Here is a 22,998-nt window from a genome sequence, read left to right as displayed (position 1 = left end):
CAAACGGCTCTTGCCTTGGAAACGATTCCCACCCTCCGCAAATCAGGGAGAAACGGAATCGCTTTCTGAGCCAGAGAAGTTTCATCGGCGGTAGCTCCTCCCGACGCAAACTTGCGAACATGCTCCTCACTGATTTGTCTAGGCACCTGGTCTTCAAGAGATGCTACTGGGGGAAATGGGAGCAAATGTCCAATCCTGTGGGCACCCCTGAAGCAAGAAGGTCCCTGCCATATTCCCAAGGTCAGGCCTTCAAAGGAAGGATAATCCAGGAAATCTTCTGCTTTTAACCCAGGTTTTTTTCCCCCCTCCAGGCTTCCTTCCCCTTAAAGCTCATTTCCTGGCCTCAGCTTGGCCGGAGTCACCGGCAGCTCGAGTGGAAACAGAGATGAAGAAGAAGAGTTTGGATTTGATATCCCGCTTTATCACTACCCGAAGGAGTCTCAAAGCGGCTAACATTCTCCTTTCCCTTCCTCCCCCACAACAAACACTCTGTGAGGTGAGTGGGGCTGAGAGACTTCAGAGAAGTTTGACTGGCCCAAGGTCACCCAGCAGCTGCATGTGGAGGAGCGGGGAATCGAACCCGGTTCACCAGATTACGAGTCCACTGCTCTTAACTACTACACCACACTGGCTCCCAGTGATGTCCAACCGGTCGACAGGTAGATTCCCTGGAGATTGCAGTCGATCGCAGGATACTTTTTGATCTCGTGATTAAAGAAGATGTGGAATGAATGTATCCGCCCTCCACCCCCCTCGCCCCCCCCAAAAGCTCAACCACTCTGGGTAGGTCACTGCCATTTTTTAAATACAGATTTATATAGATCACAGTCTCCCCATCATTCTGCCCAGACACTGAGGTCCAGGTCTGAGGACCTTCTGGCAGTTCCCTCCCTGCGAGAAGTGCGGTTACAGGGAACCAGGCAGAGGGCCTTCTCGGTGGTGGCGCCCTCCCATCAGATGTCAAGGAAATAAACAACTCCCTGGCTTTTAGAAGACATCTGAAGGCAGCCCTGTTTAGGGAAGTTTTTAAAGTTTTATGTTTTATTGTATTTTTAATCTTTGTTGGAAGCCGCCCAGAGTGGCTGGGGAAACTCAGCCAGATGGGTGGGGTACAAATAAATCATCATCATCATCATCATCATCATGATGTCGTAAGTAGAAGAAGAAGAGTTTGGATTTGATATCCCGCTTTATCCCTACCCGAAGGAGTTTCAAAGCGGCTAACAATCTCCTTTCCCTTCCTCCCCCATAACAAATACACTGTGAGGTGAGTGGGGCTGAGAGACTTCAGAGAAGTGTGACTGGCCCAAGGTCACCCAGCAGCTGCATGTGGAGGAGCGGAGACGCGAACCCAGTTCCCCAGATTATGAATCTACTGCTCTTAACCACTACACCACACTGGATCTCGAGGAAAAGGCACGCCATACCTTCCGTGCAAGGTGCTTGAAATCTTCGGTTGTGGTTATCCGCCCAACTTTGCAGTCTGGCTTGCGGTAGGGGTTCAGGCATTGCACGATGAACTGAGACATCTGGAAAAAGGAGGGGGGAACGTTAAATGACAATCCTTAGAGCCACTGACAATTTCTCCCTAATTCAGCAAGAGGGGGGGGCTGGGCTGGGGGAGGGAGGGAGGGAGGAAGTGCGTGCAGGAGCTGTTGGGACGCATGAGCAAAAACCTTCTTGAAACATCTTCTCAGTAGTAATAATAATAAATCATAATAAAATTTTATTTATATCCCGCCCACGCCAGCCAAAGCCGGGCTCAGAGCGGCTAACAACAGTAAAATAATACCGCATTCTAAAATCAATTCATTCTAAAATCAGTTCAAATCAAATTGATGTCAACCATTGGGCTAGAGTTCTGTGAAGAATTACCAAAGGAGGGGGTCGGGCTGTGCCTTGGCCAAAGGCCTGGTGGAACAGCTCCGTCTTGCAGGCCCTGCGGAAAGATGTCAAGTCCCACAGGGCCCTGGTCTCTTGTGACAGAGCGTTCCACCAGATCGGGGCCACGGCTGAAAAAGCCCTGGCTCTGGTACAGTCATACCTTGGTTTTCGAACAGAATGAGAAGTCCATTCAACTTCTGAAACCAAGGCGCGGCTCCCAATTGTGCAGGAGCGCCGGAAAAAATAGCAGAAGCTGCATCGGACGTTCAGCTTCCAAAAAAACATTCAAAAACCACTTCCGGGTTTCCATCATTTGGGAGCCAAAACGTACGAATACCAAGGCGTTTGACAACCAAGGCACGACTGTGTATCATTTGGAAAGTTGGTCCAGGACAAGTTGCTAACCACTGCAAGAATGTTGGGGTGGTATCCAACCAAGTGTTACTCAGAGTAGACCCATTGCGATCGACAGCCTTTAGTCATGTTTACGAATTTCAACTGGCCTACTCAAAGTAAAACTTCATTGACTACCACCCCTTAATCTGGCACTACTGTGGATCTTTCTCAAACACCCACTAATTCAAAGGGTGCTAGAGGAACCCACCCAATACAGCACCAGTAACTCAGCCCCAGAGGAGGAGCAAAAACTTTGCCCACTCCGAAGCTGGACCTTACCTCCTTTCGAAACACTTCCTTGCTCTTCTTTGCCAGCTCGCTGGAAGTGTCTGCTTCTGCCGTTTTGGGTTTTTTGGAAGACTGGAAAGAGACAGAAAGGATAGAAGATTCATTTTTGGAGGTGCCGGTTTCATTTCACGGAGAGAATGAAATGCATGTGGTGCCCTGTGTGTTCTTTCCCTTCTTAGCCTAAGCAGCAAAAGACTGGAGCAGATCTCTGTTACATGTCAGCTGAGACAGAGAGAAATGTGGAGACACCTGCCCTGGGAATTCAGAACATTCAGACCCACACTCTGCGTGATGAGGTGATGTTATTTTAGGGGAGCATGTTTGAGAAGAGGGTGCAGCTCAGAGAGGAATCCTCAGACTTCTCTTGCCAGATCTGTCATGCTTGGTTGGATCACAGGTTATGAAAGATTAACAGCTGGTGGGATCAGAGCTGGTTTGAGGGGCCCAGTGACATAAAATAAGGTGTTTGTCTTATACAGTCAAACGCTCAAAACCGCAGACTTTTAACAAATGCACAGATAATTTTGCTACTCAGCACTGACGAGAGGAATGAATTCTGCTTAATTTAAGGTGCTTTAATTTATTCTACAATTATGTATCTATGGACAGCCTTACATTGCCACGAGGCATGCAAATATGTTTCTCACATTGATTACGCTTTACACGGCACCAGCTGAGTCCACGGCATCTTGCAAAGTTGCATAGGCAAAGGCAGACAAGTGCTTGCCACCAAACAGCTTGCAGTCAAAAATAGAAAGCAGGGAAAACAAACAGATGTCAGGGGAGTAATTTGGTTTGTTTCAGCTGCACAGCATTCTTGCCAAGTTTGGGGAGCAAAAATTCTTAGAGCAGTTTCTCAAAGCAGTGCCTTTTGCTGAAACGTGTCCAAAATAGACTCTACAAATTTGAGATTTGAAATGCTTATTGAATTCTGAAGGAAAGCTTTCGGTTCCCTAGGGATTTCCCATTTAATACATTAATACATCTGGATCATCAGGTTTAAACTATTTCATAACAAATGATTTTTTTCCAGTTCTTCTGAACATTTTGGTGTTTTATCAATACAGAATCATATAGCTGCAATGGATCCCAAAGACCACCTGACTCGGGTTTTCTCCAACCTCGTCCCCCTCCAGCAGCTTTCGATTTCAACTCTCACGAGCCGAAGCAAGCATGTCCCATAGCTAGGAATGATGGGAGCTTTCGACCAAAGCTGCTGAAGGGCATCAGTTTGGGGAAAGCCAATTTAGTCCCCCTGATGCCACCTCCCTGTTCGTTATTTACTATCACTTTCAGAAGGTCTTTCTCAACATCTTATGCTATCAATCTAGTAAATAAATGGAGTGGACTAGAGGCTGAGTGGGATGCGGGTGGCGCTGTGGGTTAAACCACAGAGCCTAGGACTTGCCGATCAGAAGGTTGGCGGTTCGAATCCCCGCGACGGGGTGAGCTCCCGTTGCTCAGTCCCTGCTCCTGCCAACCTAGCAGTTCGAAAGCACGTCAACGTGCAAGTAGATAAATAGGTACCGCTCCTGCGGGAAGGTAAAAGGAGTTTCTGTGTGCTGCTCTGGTTCGCCAGAAGAGGCTTAGTCATGCTGGCCACATGACCCAGAAGCTGTATGCCGGCTCCCTCGGCCAATAAAGCGAGATGAGCGCTGCAACCCCAGAGTTGGCCACGACTGGACCTAATGGTCAGAGGTCCCTATACCTTTACTTAGAGGCTGAGAGAGGTGCCCAGCGCCATCCAGCAAGCCTGTTGCTGCGTTCAAAGTAGGTCCTGGTCTCCGGCCTCCAGCACTTTGCTCATAGGTCAGACAAGCCCTTGAAACACAAAACTGAAACCGGATCTCCAGGGCTCTATTAACCGCTCAATGAAAAGGAAGCTTAATCCCCCCCCCAAGCTGGGTCCCATTGGGGAGCGAGAGCACTTTCCTGAGAAATTTGTTCCGCACTATTTCTAAGGCATTGTTAGCATTTGGGTCCATGCCCCATATCGCTACTCCATGGAGCATTTGGGAAACCACTTTACTGGCGAAGATTTTTGGCACAGGTTCTAATAACTGGCTACCCAGCATAAAAGAGAAATTCATTAGTGCCCCACAAGCTTTCTGCGCTTTGAGTTTCGCAACCTCGATGTGTCCCTTCCATGATAGTGTCTCAGTGAAAAAAACACCCAGATATCTAAAGGAGCCTATCTGCTCCAGATTCTGCTGGTCCATGTTACATTTATATCTGGGGCTACACTTCCCAAAGACCAAAATTTTGGTCTTGGAGTAATTCACGCCAAGCTCTTCTCGCGTGCAATACGAGCTAAAAGGTGTGAGCGGATTTTTAAGACCTAATCGAGAGAGTGATAGGAGCACCACATCATCGGCGTTCAGCAGACAGGATATCTTCCTATTACTAATTAATGGAAGGGGGATTGCGCTTGTGTTAAATGTGGCACCATATCATAAAAGTTAAAAAGTGTGGGAGCCAATATACAGCCTTGTTTCATGCCTTTTGATGTCTTGAATGGTTCCAATAAGCTTCCCCTTAAGTCCACTCTAATTCTTGTTTCGGTGCCACGATACAATTCGCAAACTAATAATAAGAGTCGTTTTCCCAAAGTCTACCACCATAAATCTCCGTATCTTTAAGTCGTAAATAAATAATCTTCTACTTTTCGAATATGACTTCCATCTACCTCACTACGGGTCCTTTCTTCCTTTTTTAAACTGCGTCCTTTTTCACCTTATCAATCATCAGCATTATGTATATTATATTATCCATCTGTCTTGCAATTTGCAAAAATTAATCGAAGCACACCAAGGATTTTATTTGGGAGCAATGTGTGTTTTTTAAGTACCCTCCATAGCAGTCCCACTCTTTAAATTTGGTGGGGGGGATTGATTCCTGATTATTTATCTCATTTTCCATTCATTCAGCACTCCAGCCTCCTGGTGCAGAGGCTGTCAGAGCGGAAGCAACAGCACCATGGCTTGCAGGTGTACCTCTAGCCAGAGCAGATTCTGGTTTGCCACCTGAGCACCAACAGGACTCGACACATTACAATGATCACATGCAACTATAGTTCTAAACTACCTTTGGTCTGGAGGTTGTTATGCAACAAGTGTGGGCAGATCAGCTCTGTGGCCTATTAGAAAACTTAACTTTTCTAAGTTAAGGGGAGGGAAGGGGAGGGGTGGCTAACACCCCAGAGGACAGGAACACACTTCAAAACGACCTTGACAGATTAGAGAACTGGGCCAAAACAAACAAGATGAATTTTAACAGGGAGAAATGTAAAGTATTGCACTTGGGCAAAAAAAATGAGAGGCACAAATACAAGATGGGTGACACCTGGCTTGAGAGCACTACATGTGAAAAGGATCTAGGAGTCTTGGTTGACCACAAACTAGACATGAGCCAACAGTGTGACGCGGCAGCTAAAAAAGCCAATGCAATTCTGGGCTGCATCAATAGGAGTATAGCATCTAGATCAAGGGAAGTAATAGTGCCACTGTATTCTGCTCTGGTCAGACCTCACCTGGAGTACTGTGTCCAGTTCTGGGCACCACAGTTCAAGAAGGACATTGACAAACTGGAACGTGTCCAGAGGAGGGCAACCAAAATGGTCAAAGGCCTGGAAACGATGCCTTATGAGGAACGGCTAAGGGAGCTGGGCATGTTTAGCCTGGAGAAGAGGAGGTTAAGGGGTGATATGATAGCCATGTTCAAATATATAAAAGGATGTCACATAGAGGAGGGAGAAAGGTTGTTTTCTGCTGCTCCAGAGAAGCGGACACGGAGCAATGGATCCAAACTACAAGAAAGAAGATTCCACCTAAACATTAGGAAGAACTTCCTGACAGTAAGAGCTGTTCGACAGTGGAATTTGCTGCCAAGGAGTGTGGTGGAGTCTCCTTCTTTGGAGGTCTTTAAGCAGAGGCTTGACAACCATATGTCAGGAGTGCTCTGATGGTGTTTCCTGCTTGGCAGGGGGTTGGACTTGATGGCCCTTGTGGTCTCTTCCAACTCTATGATTCTATGATTCTATGATTCTAACTTCATTTTCCATGTCTGGAGGAGATAAATCACCTTTTGAGCTAGGAACCTATACTTATCCTTAGTTTGCTAGAAACAAGCAGAGTTACTACTATGCAGGTAGTTTCACCCGCCAGTCAGGTGAACTCACCTTCATGGGGTTTTCGTCGTAAGTTGGGGTTCCAAGATCCATTTCAGCTTCATGCTCAAGGCTGGCATCATCTTCTGGACTGTCCCAGTTTGGAGGGTCCCACTGGGTTTGCCTATAATAATAATAACAATAAAAAATTATGATTTATACCCCGCCCATCTGGCTGAGTTTCCCCACCACTCTGAGCGGCTCCCAATCGAGTGTTAAAAACAATACAGCATTAAATATTAAAAAATTAAATATTAAAAATATTAAAATATTCCCTAAACAGGGCTGCCTTCAGGTGTCTTCTAAAGAGAAGATAGCTGCTTATTTCCTTCACATCTGAAGGGAGGGTGTTCCACAGGGTGGGCGCCACCACCGAGAAGGCCCTCTGTCTGGTTCCCTGTAACCTCACTTCTCGCAATGAGGGAACTGCCAGAAGGCTCTCGGCGCTGGATCTCAGTGTCCGGGCTGAACGATGGGGGTGGAGACGCTCCTTCAGGTATACAGGACCGAGGCCGTTTAGGGCTTGAAAGGTCAGCACCAACACTTTGAACTGTGCTCGGAAACGTACTGGGAGCCAATGCAGATCTCTCAGGACCGGTGTTAGGTGGTCCCGGCGGCCACTCCCAGCAACCAGTCTAGCTGCCGCATTCTGGATTAATTGCAGTTTCCGGGTCACCGTCAAAGGTAGCCCCACGTAGAGCGCATTGCAGTAGTCCAAGCGAGAGATAACTAGAGCATGCACCACTCTGGCGAGACAGCGGTGCCTACAGAAAGGAGACCATGATCCATGAACAACAAAGAAAGACTTCTCTGACCCCAAAGAGAATCAGGACGCCGCAGCAAAGGCGCAGCATGGGCAGGGCGAGGGGAGCTGTTGCCCTGGGCGCATTTTGCTCCTCATGCAGGCTTTGCGGGTCTGATCCCACACCCCAGCCTCGCAAAGCAGCATGATGAGGACACAACAGCCCTGCACCCTTCCAAGAACCCCAATCAGAGGGATTGGAAGGGTGAGTGCCTGCCCTGCTGCATCACCGTCACATCCCCCTTCCAGCCCGCACAAAGCGAGGGCGAGGCTGGGATCGAAGGGAGTTTGGAACTGACAGGGTTAAAACTCCGTGGTGTCCTGTATCTGGGAGGAGCTTGACGCAGAGAAGTGCGTCACAGTGTGTGTCTGCATTCAGACTTGCTTTCGCTTCTGACTGAGACGCAGCTAAAGCTCAGAGGCTGCGTGTGTGCTTTTGGAAAAAGCACCGAGAGATGTCGGAAAGTTCTGATGGAATTATTGCTTTGTAAATAAACGCTTCTAGAGATAAGAACCGAACTGTCTCTGGACTTGATTTATCCCTCATCTCACACGGACGCAGGACCGCTGCTACTCTGCTCTCCTGCCAGGTCAGCTCCCAAGCAGAGCCACGCAGGGAAGCCTGACTGGACGCAGGATTTATTTCCGCAAATCCTTCTCATGCCACCCTCCCCAAGCTGCTGGTGAACGCCCCCCCCCCATCCACACATGTACCCACCCTGAGTGCCATGAAGACACCCTCTGTCACTGGCCGCCAGCTGTAAGGATCAGCCAAGGTTTGAATTCTCAAAGGAAATCCTGTCGGAATATGTGATGTGGGAAGGGGTTTCTGGAGGGGCTCGGAAGAAAGCAAGTGCTTTCTCCTACAACGGCTCCTCAAAGCATAAGAAGCTAGCTAGTGCTAGATGGCCGAATATCTGGTTTCTCTTAATGCACATGTTCAACAGTGGTTAGCACCAATTCTAAGGGAAGAAGTGGTCTAAGAAACAAAATACAGTGGATTCAACCCAGGATCCTGCGCTGGGGAACCCCCAACCTGACCTGTACCAATTCAGGGGCAAGGCGAATGTTCAGTTCATGTTTTATAATTTATTTGTGTTTCATTAGCCTTGAGGGCTGGTGAGCAGAGGGTTCGATCCTGCAGGGCATCGCATCCCCAGCAGCTCAAAGCATAAGAAGCTAGCTAGTGCTAGATGTCCGAATATCTGGTTTCTCTTAATGCACACGTTCAACAGTGGTTAGCACCAATTCTAAGGGAAGAAGTGCTCTAAGAAACAAAACACAGTGGATGCTTGGGTTGCGAACGTGATCCTTGCGGGATGTACGTTCGCAACCCGGGTCTGTGCGGGTTGCAATTTGGCGCTTCTGTGCATGCGCAAAGAGCGAATTAGTGCTTCTGTGCATGCGCGACCACTGAAACCCGGAAGTAACCCGTAACAGTACTTCCGGGTTTCGGCAGTCTGTAACCTGAAAAAATACAACTTGAAGCGTCTGTAACCTGAGGTATGACTGTAAAGTCGTCGGTGAATACTAGCCTTGAAGCCAGCTGCCTCTCAGCAAGGTGACCTGTAGTGGGATGTGAATGCTGCTGTAAGGAAGGCTTCTGATTAAAGCTTTAGGTCTCTGACATTAAAAAAATGCTGTATCTGAGCACAGCGGGCCAAAAGATAGTGAGGCAAGTACTATTTTATTTTTTAAAGGGAGTTCTAACGCTCTTAACTTGGCTGAACAAACCAGACACCTTGCACTTCCTGCCACAAAGGTTGCGCTGACCCCACAATCAATGCTGTGTGCACTACAAAACAGGCAGGGGCAAAGTCACAGGTGCCTGTGGGTTGAGGGGCTTCAAGGTCAACAGGCTGCGGGTCTCCTCCTCTTTGCCTCTGTGATAGGAATTTTGAGGTCTTAGATATATGTTAAATGTTCATAAGTGTACCAACCAAGCACGTACATAGATCAGCACAGGAAGACCGACCTGGAACCATTTTTGATTCCCAAACTGAGCAAATGTTTTCTCTGCAAGGTCAAAGGAAAATGGAAAAGCCTCCCCATTGTCTTTTCCTTCACAAATCCTGTCTTAAGGGCACATTTAAGATATGAATAGGGTGTAAGCCTGTGACCTGGCCCAGGAACTAAGTATTTATCATTACAAAAGACTGGCCAGGCTCCCCAGGCAATCCAATCAAGTGACCTGCCAGACAGGAGATAAACAAGGACAGGAGGAAAAGCAACATTCAAATTTCTGTTTTAGATGGCCTTTTCTGTGATGTAGTTATGATGTATCTGGGGGGTGGTTTTGAGCTCCAGGGCAGGGAATTTAAAATGTCTATATAAGGCCTTGCGCACCATTGTTCTGGGTTCCTCCTCCTTTCCTGCGTGTGAGGGGAGCACCCTGTTGCAACAGATCAATAAAGATCAAGCTTACTAGCTGCTTTGCTTCTCAATATTCTCTGGTTGGCCTCTGTTATTTTCTCCTACCAATAGGGAACCTATGTAAGGACTCTATATGGGCTCTTGGATACCCCATAAGGGGAAAAGGGCAGATTTTTGTTTTACAACACCTGAAAGCCACCGTATAAGATGTGCCTTATGTTCTCAAATGATGGTGTTTCACTGACCTGAGCGTTTCATTCAGAAAGTGTTTTCGTTTTGATTAAAAAAAAGAAAAAGCAAGAACATCGCCAAACGAGGCTTGGTTCATGCTGAAAGGTTAAAACATCCCATCACCTCCCATGGACCCATCCAGATCATGGGCTGAGAGGGAACCACTAAGGGGTCTGACTCCTGCCCCATAAGCTCCCAGGCTGGCCCAGCAGTGGGGAAAGGCCAAAGGACTCCCACCAAGAGGCAGCTAAAGGGCAAGGAGGCCGGGAGACCTTTGCTCAAGAGGCCCAGGCAGTGAGTGGAAGATGGAGTGAAGGGGAGATGGGAGCCTGCTCAGGGCTCCTTAGAGGGCTAGGAAAGGACCTTTTTTATTGGAAAAAAAACAACAGAAAGTGATTCCCTATCTACTCAGTTCGCTCAGTTCAGGTTCCGTGCACCCAGATCCTTCCCATCATGTGAAATACCCAAAACAACAGACATTTAAAAAAAAGAGAACAACAGGTTGCTGTAGGCATAAACAGCAGAACAAATATGAAGAGGTCGCTCACCTGGTGGCCACGTGATAGTAGTAGATCTTCCCCTCAGGATCCCGGGCGGTTTTCCAGTTTGGAGGGAGGACAATAGTTTTGGGTTTGGGAGGAGAGGGAGGGGGCAGGTCCAAGAGGTTGTTTGTGACCACCAGCTCTGGCTAGAAGTGGCGAGACAAGAAAACATGAAAAATACTGATCTGTAGCAATCAACGCATCAACAAAAGGGAGAGAAGTGATGCATTTTCTTAAGCGAGATAAGGACCACAATCCATTCCTGATTAACCTTGAATCTTCTGCTACTGTCCTGTCCAATAATTTTTCAGAACATTTGTAAAAATAAAAAATCCCCTCTCTGAACAGTAATACTCCAAGGATCCAGAAACAGCGACATTGATGTGAAGTGCTATATTGGAGAACAAAGCTGCCCACAATCTTTCAACTCTCTGCTTTCTTCTTAGTTTTATAAAACAGAGTTAGAGCCACTTGGCTACACTCTTCCTATGCAGAAAGCATTTTGATTAGGAAATTGCGCACACATGTCATTCACAAGCCAATTTTTATGCATCTTCTTCTACTTTTGGTAATTAAATCTGCTAAAGTTTTTAAACACACACCCAGAGAGAGGTTGTGTTATATTGGAGAAAACAGATCACAGGGCCAAGACACTGAGAACTGTGTTTCTCATTCCTGCATTGCACAAATGATGTCAGATTTTCAAATAGGCATTTCAGTGACCGCCCCTCTCACTTGAACAACTGGACCTAATCTCTTTCATCTGCAACTTGTGAGAGCGAAAGGTTTTGCGAAGGTTCATTCCTGTCGGCTAAGAGGAGGCCCTTCTACAAGTCCAAGAAGACCACACTCCCCAAACCTTACCTGCTGTATAGGTGGGGGCTGTCCTGTGGCTACAATAGTTGTCACTGCCGTCGTAGGCTGCACCACAACGCCCTGGGGATGAGCAGTGTAAATCTGCTGCCCCTGGATATACTGGAGACCTGGCTGTGCATAGCTCTAGGGAGAAAACAAGAGAGCAGTGGAAGAATTACTTGGAGAACCCCACTAGTGCTTCTGAAGGAGGGGAGGAGGAAACAACAGCTTCTTTGAGACAAACAGCTGGGTGTCTTCCATACTGCACTGTAACAATTTCTATTGATTTATTATTATTATTATATTATTATTATTAATTGAATTCATATTCATATTCATTAATTGAATTCACCCTATACCTGGAGGTCTCAGGGTGGTTCACAGAAAAGATTAACATAAAAACCACAATATAATCAAAATAAAATCAACAACCCAATAACATCGCCTCCGTCAAAAAAAAGAGAGTAGTCCTGTGTTTCCACTAGAAAGATTTAACAGATACTTGGCAGATCTGCATTCCACCTTTTCATCCATTCCATCAGCAGCTACAATCTCAGGCGCTGTTGTGACAGGGATACTAAATCAGAAAAGCTAAAGAATAGTTTGAGGTCAAATTAAGCATGTGCAAAATGCTTACCCAACACTGAGTATCAGCAACCAGCTATTAAAAATAGAGAGTTGGAGCAGGACTTCCAGGGCAGAGGAAATGGCTTCTAGGCAACACAATGTACCTCTTGCATTGAGAAACTGAGCATTGCAAAGAAGCCCAAGAAGCTACAATGCTTGTGCAGACCAGACACCCAAATGTACAGTCCTTTTATGCTGTAGACAGCATAAGGCAAAACAGCTATTTCAGATTAATAGAAGTCAGTTGCCACAGTCAGTTGCTGAGGCTGAAGTTCTATCCCATTGCAATTATACAGTTACTATGCTTCTTGCACCCTAGAAGTTCCTGATGAACCTATTAAACTGCAGGCACATAGGCTTACTAAGGTGCCAGGGAGACAGAGAGGCTATGGGCTCACAGATCTCTTCCCTTGCCAATTTCCACTTCTCTCTGCCAAGCGGGCAGTAGATATTTCTTTATTTATTTCATAAAATTTATATACCGTATTTTTCGCTCCATAGGGCGCACCGGGCCATAGGGTGCACCTAGTTTTTAGGGGGAGGAATAAAGGGGGGGCCATAGGGCGCACAGACCCCTCTCGCTCTCCAGGCTTCAGCGAAAGCCTGCATTCGCCCCATAGGACACACACACATTTCCCCTTCATTTTTGGAGGGGGAAAAGTGTGTCCTATTGAGCGAAAAATACGGTACCGCTTGTCCGTAAAGAAACCTCAAAGTAGATTACAAAGGACAAACAGTAAAATCAAGGGGGGTGTGTGTGAAATCCACAATCATATTTTAAAACATACAAAAGTTAAGCTACTAAAGCAGATTAAAATGACACCAACTTTCTAAGCATCTGGGTAGGCTTGGCTAAACAACATTTTTAGCAGATGCCGAAAGCAGAACAGCGTTCTCAATAACTGTGCTCTCAATAGACAAGGAGTTCTCAATACGCAGGCAGCGCCACACTAAAAGGCTGAATTCTTACAAACACAGAACGAGTATTATGTGGCACACATAGCAGTGCCAATTCTGCCAACAGTAATACCTTGAATTTGGCCTGGGAGCAAACTGACTACAAGTGCAGATCTCCGAGCAGCGGTGTGATGCGCTGACAAGACCTCGCTCCTGCCAGCAATTGTGCTGCAGCATTCTGCACTAACTGCAGCTTCTGGATCAAGTGCAAGGAGACCCCTGCCCAACTTTACTGAGTAGTGAGTATAAAGGTAAAGGGACCCCTGACCGTTAGGTCCAGTCGTGGCCAACTCTGGGGTTGTGGCGCTCATCTCGCTTTACTGGCCGAGGGAGCCGGCGTACAGCTTCTGGGTCATGTGGCCAGCATGACTAAGCCGCTTCTGCCGAATCAGAGCAGCACACGGAAACGCCGTTTACCTTCCCGCCGGAGAAGTACCCATTTATCTACTTGCACTTTGACGTGCTTTCGAACTGCTAGGTTGGCAGGAGCAGGGACCGAGCAACGGGAGCTCACCCCGTCACGGGGATTCGAACCGCCGACCTTCTGATTGGCAATTCCTAGGCTCTGTGGTTTAACCCACAGCGCCACCCGCGTCCCGAGTATGGAATGGAGCATCTTAAAAAACAACAACTCTTGTTTCCCAAAATGCAATGGACCACTGTACTTCTTAAGCCTTGGAGAGCACACCTTTGTGAAGGTTGTGTCCAAAAAAAACCCACAATCACTTGGGGCCATTGCACTGTGCGATTTACCTGCACGATGGGTGGCGTGGTCTGCGAGTAGGGCGACGCGACTCCGTAAACAGCCTGGCAGGCCTGGCCTTGGTAGTAGATGGCCGGCTGGGACTGGGCTGGAGAATACGGCGGCTGCACTGCTACCGTCTGCTGGCTGGAATCCCAGACTCCATAGCTCTGTCCTTGCACCGGGGCCGGCACCGGCAAGACCGCGACGCTCTGCTCCTGGTGGACCACCGGGTCGCCCTGCGTTACGTACTGTGGAGCGGACACCTCCAGGGTGCCTGCTGCTACGTGCTGGACGACGGGCACCGGCTGAGGGGCGGCCAGGGCTGGCTCGATCGTGTGCCCGACCAAAGTCTGAGGGTGCTCGTAGGCGGCCGGGGAGCACATGGGGTCCATGCTCGGGGTGGGGAGAAGCACCTTTCCGGCATTGGGGTTACTGGGGTCCACGTAGGCCTGCATGGGGTAGCCGGGGGGGTAGCCCATGAAGGTCTGGTGCGCGACGCTGTAGCCCAGGGAGTCGTAGGGAAGAGGGGAGGCCATCCCAAGGGTTTGCAACTGCTGCTGCTGCTGCTTCTGGGCCTCACGCTGCGCAACCTCCTGCTCAAAGAGCTTCCGGCGTTCCTCCGTGGACAGCTTGTTGCGGTCCTTGATCCGGGCTTTCTTCTTGGAGGTGGTGGCTGGTGTGTCATATCTGGGGGAGAGAAGGGAGTGTCAAACAATCCTGGCCTCCATGTACCTAATGGTCTCCTGGTCTGCCCCGCAGAGGACCTTAAGGTCCATGAATAACCATAGTTTAGAGGTCCCGGGCCCTAAGGAAGTCAGACTATCCTCCACCAGGGCCAGGGCCTTCTCAGTGATGGCTCCGACCTGGTGGAATGTTCTGTCCCATGAGACTAGGGCCCTGCAGGATTTAACCTCCTTCCGTCAGGCCTGTAAGACAGGGCTATTCCGCCTGGCCTTTAATTTGAATACAGCCTGATCTTTTATTTCCCTTCTCTTCCCTCCCCCTCCCCTTTTATGAAGATTACCCACTCTTGAGACCCCACAGCTAATTCTCCCCTGGCCTCCTCGCTGGCCCAAGTAGGACTAAATCAGCCAGCTAGCTCTGCGGATTATCTAATGTTTATTAGATGGATTTCCCCTAAATTGATTTCTGAACTTTGAATTTTATTGTTATTCGTGTTTTTATACTGTATTTTATGCTGCTTTTACAATTAAGTGTTTTAGATTTGTTGTTAGCCGCCCTGAGCCCGGTTTTTAAACCGGAAGGGCGGGGTATAAATAAATTATTATTATTATTATTATTATTATTATTATTATTATTATTAGCTGCCACTGCTATGATCCCATGGCTATTAGCCTGGGGTAAGCGGGCAAATGCCAGCATAGCATTGTGGCTGGCTGTGAATTCATTATTATTATTATTATTATTATTATTATTATTATTATTATTATTAAAATTTGCATACTGCCCTTCATCCGAGGATCTCAGGGCAGTTGGCAGCAGAGAAATACAAGTTGAAAACACAAAATGCGTAATAAAAGCAAGAACAAAACAAACCAATAACCCCCTGCCCAACACACACAGGTGAGGATTGGGGCCTTAGGCAAGTCACTTAGGCAAGACTTTAGGCTGCTGGATAAAGCCAAAGGCCCATCTAGTCTTGCTTCATGTTCTTCCAGTGGGTGACTTGAAGTCTATGGAAAGCCTGAAAGCAGCAACTGGCATCCTTTGGGAGGAAGAACAACATCATCACCACCACCATCTCCATCACACCTGGCTTTCAGGTGCTGAAATGAAACCAACTGCAGGAACAGGGACCTAGCCACTTTTATCTGCTTTGTTTAGATTCAATTTCATATTCATTTTTAATTGTCTTGTTACCTCCCTAAGCCTTCCGGAGGAGTGGACAAATGGAAGGGGTGGAGGAGATTCTCCCCTAATGTCTTTGCTGCAGCCCAGCCCAGGCAGATTCATTTTGCTCCTTGCCCAATTCATCGCCTCTCCCGCTCTCAACTTGAAAATGGGGTCTCCTTTGCTACCAGCAACGCAAAGCAACCACGACCAATCCAAACTCAAACCCCAAAGCAAATCGCAGGTTCTTCATTTTCACTTCAACTTGGTGGGAAAACAAGCATTAAGCCAAGGAAAAGCTCACTAAATGGCATTATTGGGAAAATGTGAGGACTTTTGAATAGTCGTTCGCTTCTTAATCAGTTCCACTTGCTTTGGATTTCTGTTCAGGGAAGTTTTTTTTTTAATGTGTGAAATTTTAATGTAATTTTCATCTTTGTGGGAAGCTGCCCAGAGTGGGTAGGGTACAGCCAGATGGGCGGGGTACAAATAATAAATTATTGTTATTATTTAAAAATGTTGTCTGTTTATTGGAAGAAATTCAAAGACTATCTACAGAAATATTGTAAAATTAATGAATGTTAGAATGATGTTGGATAGAAATTAAGTGGTTTCCAGCTGTAATGCTTTAAGAGAATATGAAAAAAGGGTTATAAATAGGTAAAAACTTATTGGTAAGGATTTGCTGAACCAATAATTTGAAGTGGAATACAAAAAAGGGAGGTATGAGGAGGTCTGGGAAACAAGCTAAAGGAAAATAAGCAATGGAAAATCTGTGTGTTTTTAACTATTTTTATTTTGTATTTTTGTTATTTATTTTTATTTTTATTGTAAAATCTTAATAAATATCTTATAAAAAAAAATAAAAATGTTGTCTGTTTATATTTCAAAAAGTACGTTGCAGAGACAATGGGACTGCCATAAATATTCTTCTAGGCTTATGGAGACTCAGTAGTAAAAAATAAACAAACCATCAAACTCTTCAAAAAAATATTTTTTTAAAAAAAGAAGGGGGAAGAGATGTTGCTAATGCAAACAATGCAATTAGACATTAAGAAGAATTGGGAGAGGAAGCAAGGATGACTCGTTGCAATCAAGGATGTGCATAAAAAACAGGATTCTGAACAGGTTCAGAATCAGGGACCTGAGCATTGAGAGGTTTTAATAGTACATTTCTAGGCCTTAACGGTTTGGAAAGACAAGTGTGAAAACAAATGGGCAATGCAGGGTGAAATCTAAGCTTTGGAGGAAGGAAATAGAATTTACAGGGGCCCAGTCTCTTAGAGATCTCCTTGCCCATTCTCATGATTAACAGAACAAGCAGCGTAAGTTGTGCTAAATAGGCCAACATCCATTTATAGCCCCAAGGCAGGTTTTTTTAAAAAACAAAAACAAAAACCTGGGCAAAACAGATTTACCGTATTTTTTGCACCATAACACTCACTTTTTTCCTCCTAGAAAGTAAGGGGAAATGTCTGTGCGTGTTATGGAGGGAATGCCTACGGGTGGCGGGGGGGGGGGGGATCTGCTGCAGTTGTGAGCAGAGGATCCATGGTTCCCCTTCCTTCCCTCCTCCGTGGCTCGCTTTGAAACAGCAAAGCGGGAGAAGAGCCGCTGAGTGGGGAGGAGAGAGGGACAGAGAGCCTGCTTGCTTTAAAGGAGCAAAGCGGGAGAGGATAGGAGCCGCTTACATGAGTGTAAGCGGCTCCTGTCCGGTTGGCTCCTTTAAAGCAAGCAGGCTCTCTGTCCCTCTCGCCTCCCCACTCAGCTTGCTAAATAGCATTATTAGCAGCATCCTTCTCCACATACCCCATGCGTGCTCCTTGTCCCTTGAGTGCTTTTCCTTCCCTCCCCACTTAAAACGTGGTTACAAAGCACAGATACACATGGATCCTCAGGATTTTTGCACTGGGTCACCCCAAATTGACCATCAGATCACATAGCATGTCCATGGCTACATCTTGCACCAAAAAAATCACGCACCCACTGTTGCCTGGGGTCGCAGTGGTGCAAAAACGTGGTTACAAAGCATGGATCCACATGGATCCTCAGGATTTTTGCATTGGGCTACTCCAAACTCACTGTCAGATCACATGTCTGTGGCCACAGCATGAACCACAAAAATCATACATCCACTGTTTCGTTTAGAATATTTTTTTTCTTGTTTTCCTCCTCTAAAAACTATGTGCGTGTTATGGTCCGGTGCGTGTTATAGAGCGAAAAATACGGTATTTCCTGTGCAATCATTGCCCCAAGATTGAGGGAGCCTCAGGTAAACAATATATTCAATGGAGACAAAAAGAATTTAGGATTTGAAAACAAAAAATCAAGATTCCTAACCGAATTGTTGGAAAGCAAAGTAAAATTGTTATCAAAAATGTCTAATTTGTTTTTAGAATGGTATGCAAAAGATGAAGTGACTAATCAAGTTATGATAAAATGGGCTACTGACTTTGGGTATAATATTGAATTTGAATCTTGGTCAAAACTGTGGAATGAAAGCTTAAAATTCACTGCTTGTATGGCCTTAAAAGAGAACGTAATGAAAACAATGTACAGGTGGTGTTTGACACCAGTGAAGCTGGCCAAAATGTATAGGATGAGGAATAAAATATGTTGGAAATGTAAAGAGAAAGATGGAGATTTTTATCATATGTAGTGGGAATGTGATAAAGTAAAAGCATTTTGGGAACTCCATCTATAATGAGTTTAAAAAGATGTTCAGATATACCTTCCCCCAAAACACCAGAAGCATTTTTGCTGGGTTTGATGGGAGAAGAAATTGCAAAGATAGATCAAAGACTATTTATGTATGGAACAAGGGCGGCAAGAACTTTATTAGCCCAAAGGTGGAAAATACAGGAACTACCAATGATTGAGGAGTGGCAGACGAAGATGATAGAATATGCGGAATTAACCAAGCTGACAGGCAGAGTCCGGAACCAAGACGACCAAAAATTTCAAAGAGACTGGAGTAAATTTATTGAGTATATGAGTAATTATTGCAAAAATGTGAAGACACTAGCGGGATTGAAATAAATCCTGCAACAAAAAACTTGAAAACTTTCTAGACCAATGAGATAAGGATAAAAAGGTCAGAGGTTGAAGATAGAAAGTGTGATAAAAAGACTTGAAAACAAAATACTGGCTGAAGGGAAGTCACAAGCTCAGTAGAGCAAAGAGGGTTTTTTATTATTATTGATATGTTGGAAATATTGTGTTAAAAAAGAAATTAATAAAAATTATATGGGGGGGATTGAAGGAGCCTCCATGCGGGGTGGAGTTATGAAAAGGCTGACATGTAGAGTTTGAAAAACCATAGTGTGAAAAGCCACAGCAAACCATGGTTTCTGGTTCTGGTTCGCTGACCAATGTCTAGAATGGATCGTCAAACAAGATATTGCACTGAACAATAGATAAGCTTTGTTCATGAAGGCTGGCTCTATGTGAGCCATTATTGATAAGTGTTCGGAGGAGCACAGAGCATCTAATTAAACCTCTCTCTGTTTGGATATTATCACTTGATGATTTCAAACCAGGAAGCTCAGAACCCCAAGCCTTTATCTGGAGACGTTTAAAAAGAAGAAAATAACTTGCCTGTCATCTGGTCGTTTGGTGCCTCGTTCATACGCCGATGGGGGTGACAAAGAATCTCTGCGTTTTTTCTTTTCCTTGCTCTGACTTTGCCTTTCGGGGTCCCGTTCTCTGCTCAGGTTTTTTGGGGTAGCGGCTGGGTCTCGGCCTGCTGACTCTCTCCCACGATCTGCTGTCAAAAACAGGCAGAAGTTGTTAGCGTGGCTTATATATCAAGCACCAGAGGTGAAAGATCTGCCTGGAAAAAAGATTTCCTAGGTAAGATTTCCTAGCCACGGGAGGAAAGTTATCTGTATAGGGTATGATCCAGCCAAACTTAAGCCATTTTAAGTTATTTCAGAATGCTAAACTCTTCTTTGAATGAACTTCGTGCAATACTGAAGTGCGTAACACTGGGTGGATTGTTCCTGTTCGTATTTTAGATCTACAAGAGGTTTTGATTTATTTTTTTAAAATCCTCATAATACAGCTCTACTTTTAAAATTTCTGTTTACCTGCTTAAGAAAACGACTGTGGTTCAGACATCATGATAAACCACAGCAAGCCTCGGGCTCACCTCATTCTCCTTTGGTGTAGCCACACGGAGTCTGAAGGCTTTTGCTTCTGTTCTTGAATAACCTCAGCTTATCGTTTTGTCCGTTTGAAGTGGGTTTGTTTGAAACAAACCATAGTTGAGATTTAGAGCAGCTTGTCAAGTAAGGACAAAAGGAGAAGCTGCAGTTAAATCTTTAAAAAGCGTACAAATGCCTTGCAGCTACATTGAAAAGGAACAGGAGCACAGGCTTCAGCTTGTTTCTATTATGATAAACCATGGTTTTGTGGTCAATTGATACTATAAAATATTTTGTTTTAACTCAAGTTTGATTCCCAGGCTCCTGCCTCCATTTAGGCCACGAAGCCTCAACTTTTTGGGCAGAACTTGCAGATCTGAAGCTGCAATATACTGGAGGCGCGCTTGCAGTATTTCTGATCTTGGCCAAATTACAGACTATGCAGAAAGTCTCTAAACCTGGGGAATTAAACACTATGCCATTTACTTCTTTGTTCTGTCCCAAATAATCATTTGTAAACTGGTAGCCCTCATGAACCTGTACTCGAAAGTAGAATATTGTTCTCAGTGTGGAGAAGCGAGAAAAGTATGTGTGTGGGAGAGACAGCAACTCGCAGAGCAATTCTGTGCATGTCAACAATCCAGATGTCGAGAATATTTAGTTCCAAGTAAAGGGGCAAAGGATTGATCAAGGGTTTTAACAGTCAACACACTCTTTGTTGGCTTCACCCACAACAGTTTTCTTTATTAAGAGACTGAGTTATGAAATCAGGAAGACCCTGGTGCAAATGTCACCTCCACTGTGAATTCACTACGTGACCTCCGGGCAAGTCATAGCTTTTGTTCCCCTCCCTGACGCCCCTGAATCTGATCTGAAACATGGACATAGTAATACTGACCTACCATACAGAAGTGAGCCAAAAGAACCACACTAAGGTAATTTATATGGAGTGCTTTCAACACCGTCAATCGTACTTCATTATTTAAGTCTCGTCTGTACACCTGAAGACAAGCTACGTTAGCTCATGTATTTAAATATTTAACAAAATGTATATACCGTTTGATTGTACATAAACCCCTAAATGGATTACAAAATAACCCAAATGTTAAAATTGTCAGTAAAAGACAAAGTTAAAAAGTTTCTTTTTTTAAAAAGAACAATAACCAAGGATTGGCTAAAAACAGGTTAAAACACTTGCCAATTTCTATGTATCTGCATAGGCGTGTCTAAACAAAGATCTTTTTAGGTCAAAAAAAAAAAAGGGTACAGAGAAGATACCTGACTGATGCCGATATATTTTATTTAACAAAATCTATACAATGATTTATGGGATGCGGGTAGCGCTGTGGTGTAAACCACAGAGCCTAGGGCTTGCCGATCAGAAGGTCGGCGGTTCAAATCCCTACAATGGGGTGAGCTCCTGTTGCTCGGTCCCTGCTTCTGCCCACCTAGCAGTTCGAAAGCACGTCAAAGTGCAAGTAGATAAATAGGTACTGCTTCAGCGGGAATGTAAACGGTGTTTCCATGCGCTGCTCTGGTTTGCCAAAATGGCTTAGTCATGCTGGCCACATGTCTGCGACAAACGCCGGCTCCCTCGGCCTATAGAGCGAGATGAGCGCCACAACCCCAGTTGTTCGCGACTGGACCTAATGGTCAGGCGTACCTTTACCTTTACATAAGGATTTATATTTAAATGTAGGGAGATCTTGACTTGCAATGAACTCTGAGAAAAGGCAATTACTTTTTGCTCCTGCTAAGGAACAAGTTCTGATTAACACCAAAGCTTGAATCACGTGCCCCCTCTAAGCCTGTCCTCCTCCCAGGTCTCAGGGAAGTCTTCTGTGGTCAAGCAAGGCTATGCTGTTTCAGTAGAGCCACAGGAAGAGAGCAACGAAGGAAGAGAAGGATAGAACAAAGGAGCATCCCTATAAAGTCATGCAGCGCTACTGAATCACAGAGTGCTTTTAAGGAAGTTCTACTCAAGAGTCCCAGAGGATTATGCTCTGACGGGGGCTGGCTTTCAGTGCAATGTTTTTGTAATCAATGGCCGGCTTCTCAACCTGATCAATACCCAAAGAAGGGCACCCACGAGTACTTACCAGTGGTCTCCTTTTCCGCTTGGCTCTTCTTCGGGATCCTGTACACCTCCTGCAAAAACAAGTCACAGAAGCTAAGTCAGGTTCGGCGGCTGATTTAGGCCAAATTCATACGCACAGGGCACATGAAGGAATCACAACTACAGAATCCTGAGCATTTCCTCAAAAGATATTTAAAGACCATGAATGCATCCTAGTGATCCTTCAAGCCATGGCTTGGGGAAACTGCAAATGAAGCAAAAGCTTTAGCGGATGCCCCTCCAGCTGCCTTCGTTCTTGCACTATAGTTTGGACATAATGGAAAACCATGGTTTGGATGGCAATTGGCCAGCATTACAGCCCCTACCCTGTATCAAAGAAAGAGAGAGGGAAGCTCAAGGCCATAGCTTGTTCACAATTTTATGACCTTTTGAAGTGCTGCGTCTCCCAATGCTTTCCACTGTTGTTCATAATATATTTGTTTCTTGCTTTTAAGTAATAATTTATAATTGTATCGTAATTGGGCTACCTCAGCTTGTAGAGCAAGATTGTGCTTATCCTGTTTTAACTTCAATTTTCTAAGTTCCCTAGCTAGGCATTTTTTGCTATTCTGACATTCCTTATCAAACCAAGTCTGCCTTTTAAACTTTTTGTTTTTTATCACACTAGTTGTGGTCATCAGTGGGCGCATTCGGTTGATTATGTTCTCATAAAGTCCGATTATGTTTCCTGTTTCTCTCAACATTTCCCCCTTTAATAAAGCAAATTCATGGGAATCCAGGATCTGAATCATTTTTTCTTGGACCTGTGCATTCCATTTTAACCTTCTATTTCCAAGTATCAGATATTCCGTTTCATCCAATAATTTAGGAAAGGCAGGAGAAACGAATGATGTCAGAGATAACTCAAGTATTTTTATGACCTATACATTGGTGCAGACATGAGGGATCCTGAGGGCTACATTTCCTTCTTCCAGAGGTGGGACTAGACGCAAAAGTGAGTGGAGGAACTGAAATTATATCCATGTACAGTAGGCTAGGTTTTACACACACTCATACACTC

The 22,998-nt window shown here is 45.4% G+C and overlaps 1 protein-coding gene across 1 annotated transcript in view; it reads right to left on the bottom strand.

Moving 5' to 3' along the window:
- The window catches only part of SETD2 (SET domain containing 2, histone lysine methyltransferase), an 89,308-nt gene that overhangs the window by 4,212 nt on the left and 62,098 nt on the right, over positions 1 to 22,998 (bottom strand). Inside the window, 8 exon segments of the mRNA XM_053409371.1 lie at positions 1,428 to 1,529; positions 2,560 to 2,640; positions 6,746 to 6,857; positions 10,688 to 10,827; positions 11,546 to 11,680; positions 13,874 to 14,552; positions 19,314 to 19,482; positions 21,961 to 22,009. Of these exon segments, the coding sequence (XP_053265346.1) occupies positions 1,428 to 1,529; positions 2,560 to 2,640; positions 6,746 to 6,857; positions 10,688 to 10,827; positions 11,546 to 11,680; positions 13,874 to 14,552; positions 19,314 to 19,482; positions 21,961 to 22,009 (1,467 nt within the window).

This window comes from Podarcis raffonei, chromosome 12 (genome assembly GCF_027172205.1).
Source record: "Podarcis raffonei isolate rPodRaf1 chromosome 12, rPodRaf1.pri, whole genome shotgun sequence".
NCBI classification, from domain to species: domain Eukaryota; kingdom Metazoa; phylum Chordata; class Lepidosauria; order Squamata; family Lacertidae; genus Podarcis; species Podarcis raffonei.
This window is presented reverse-complemented; position numbering and strand designations above follow the sequence as displayed.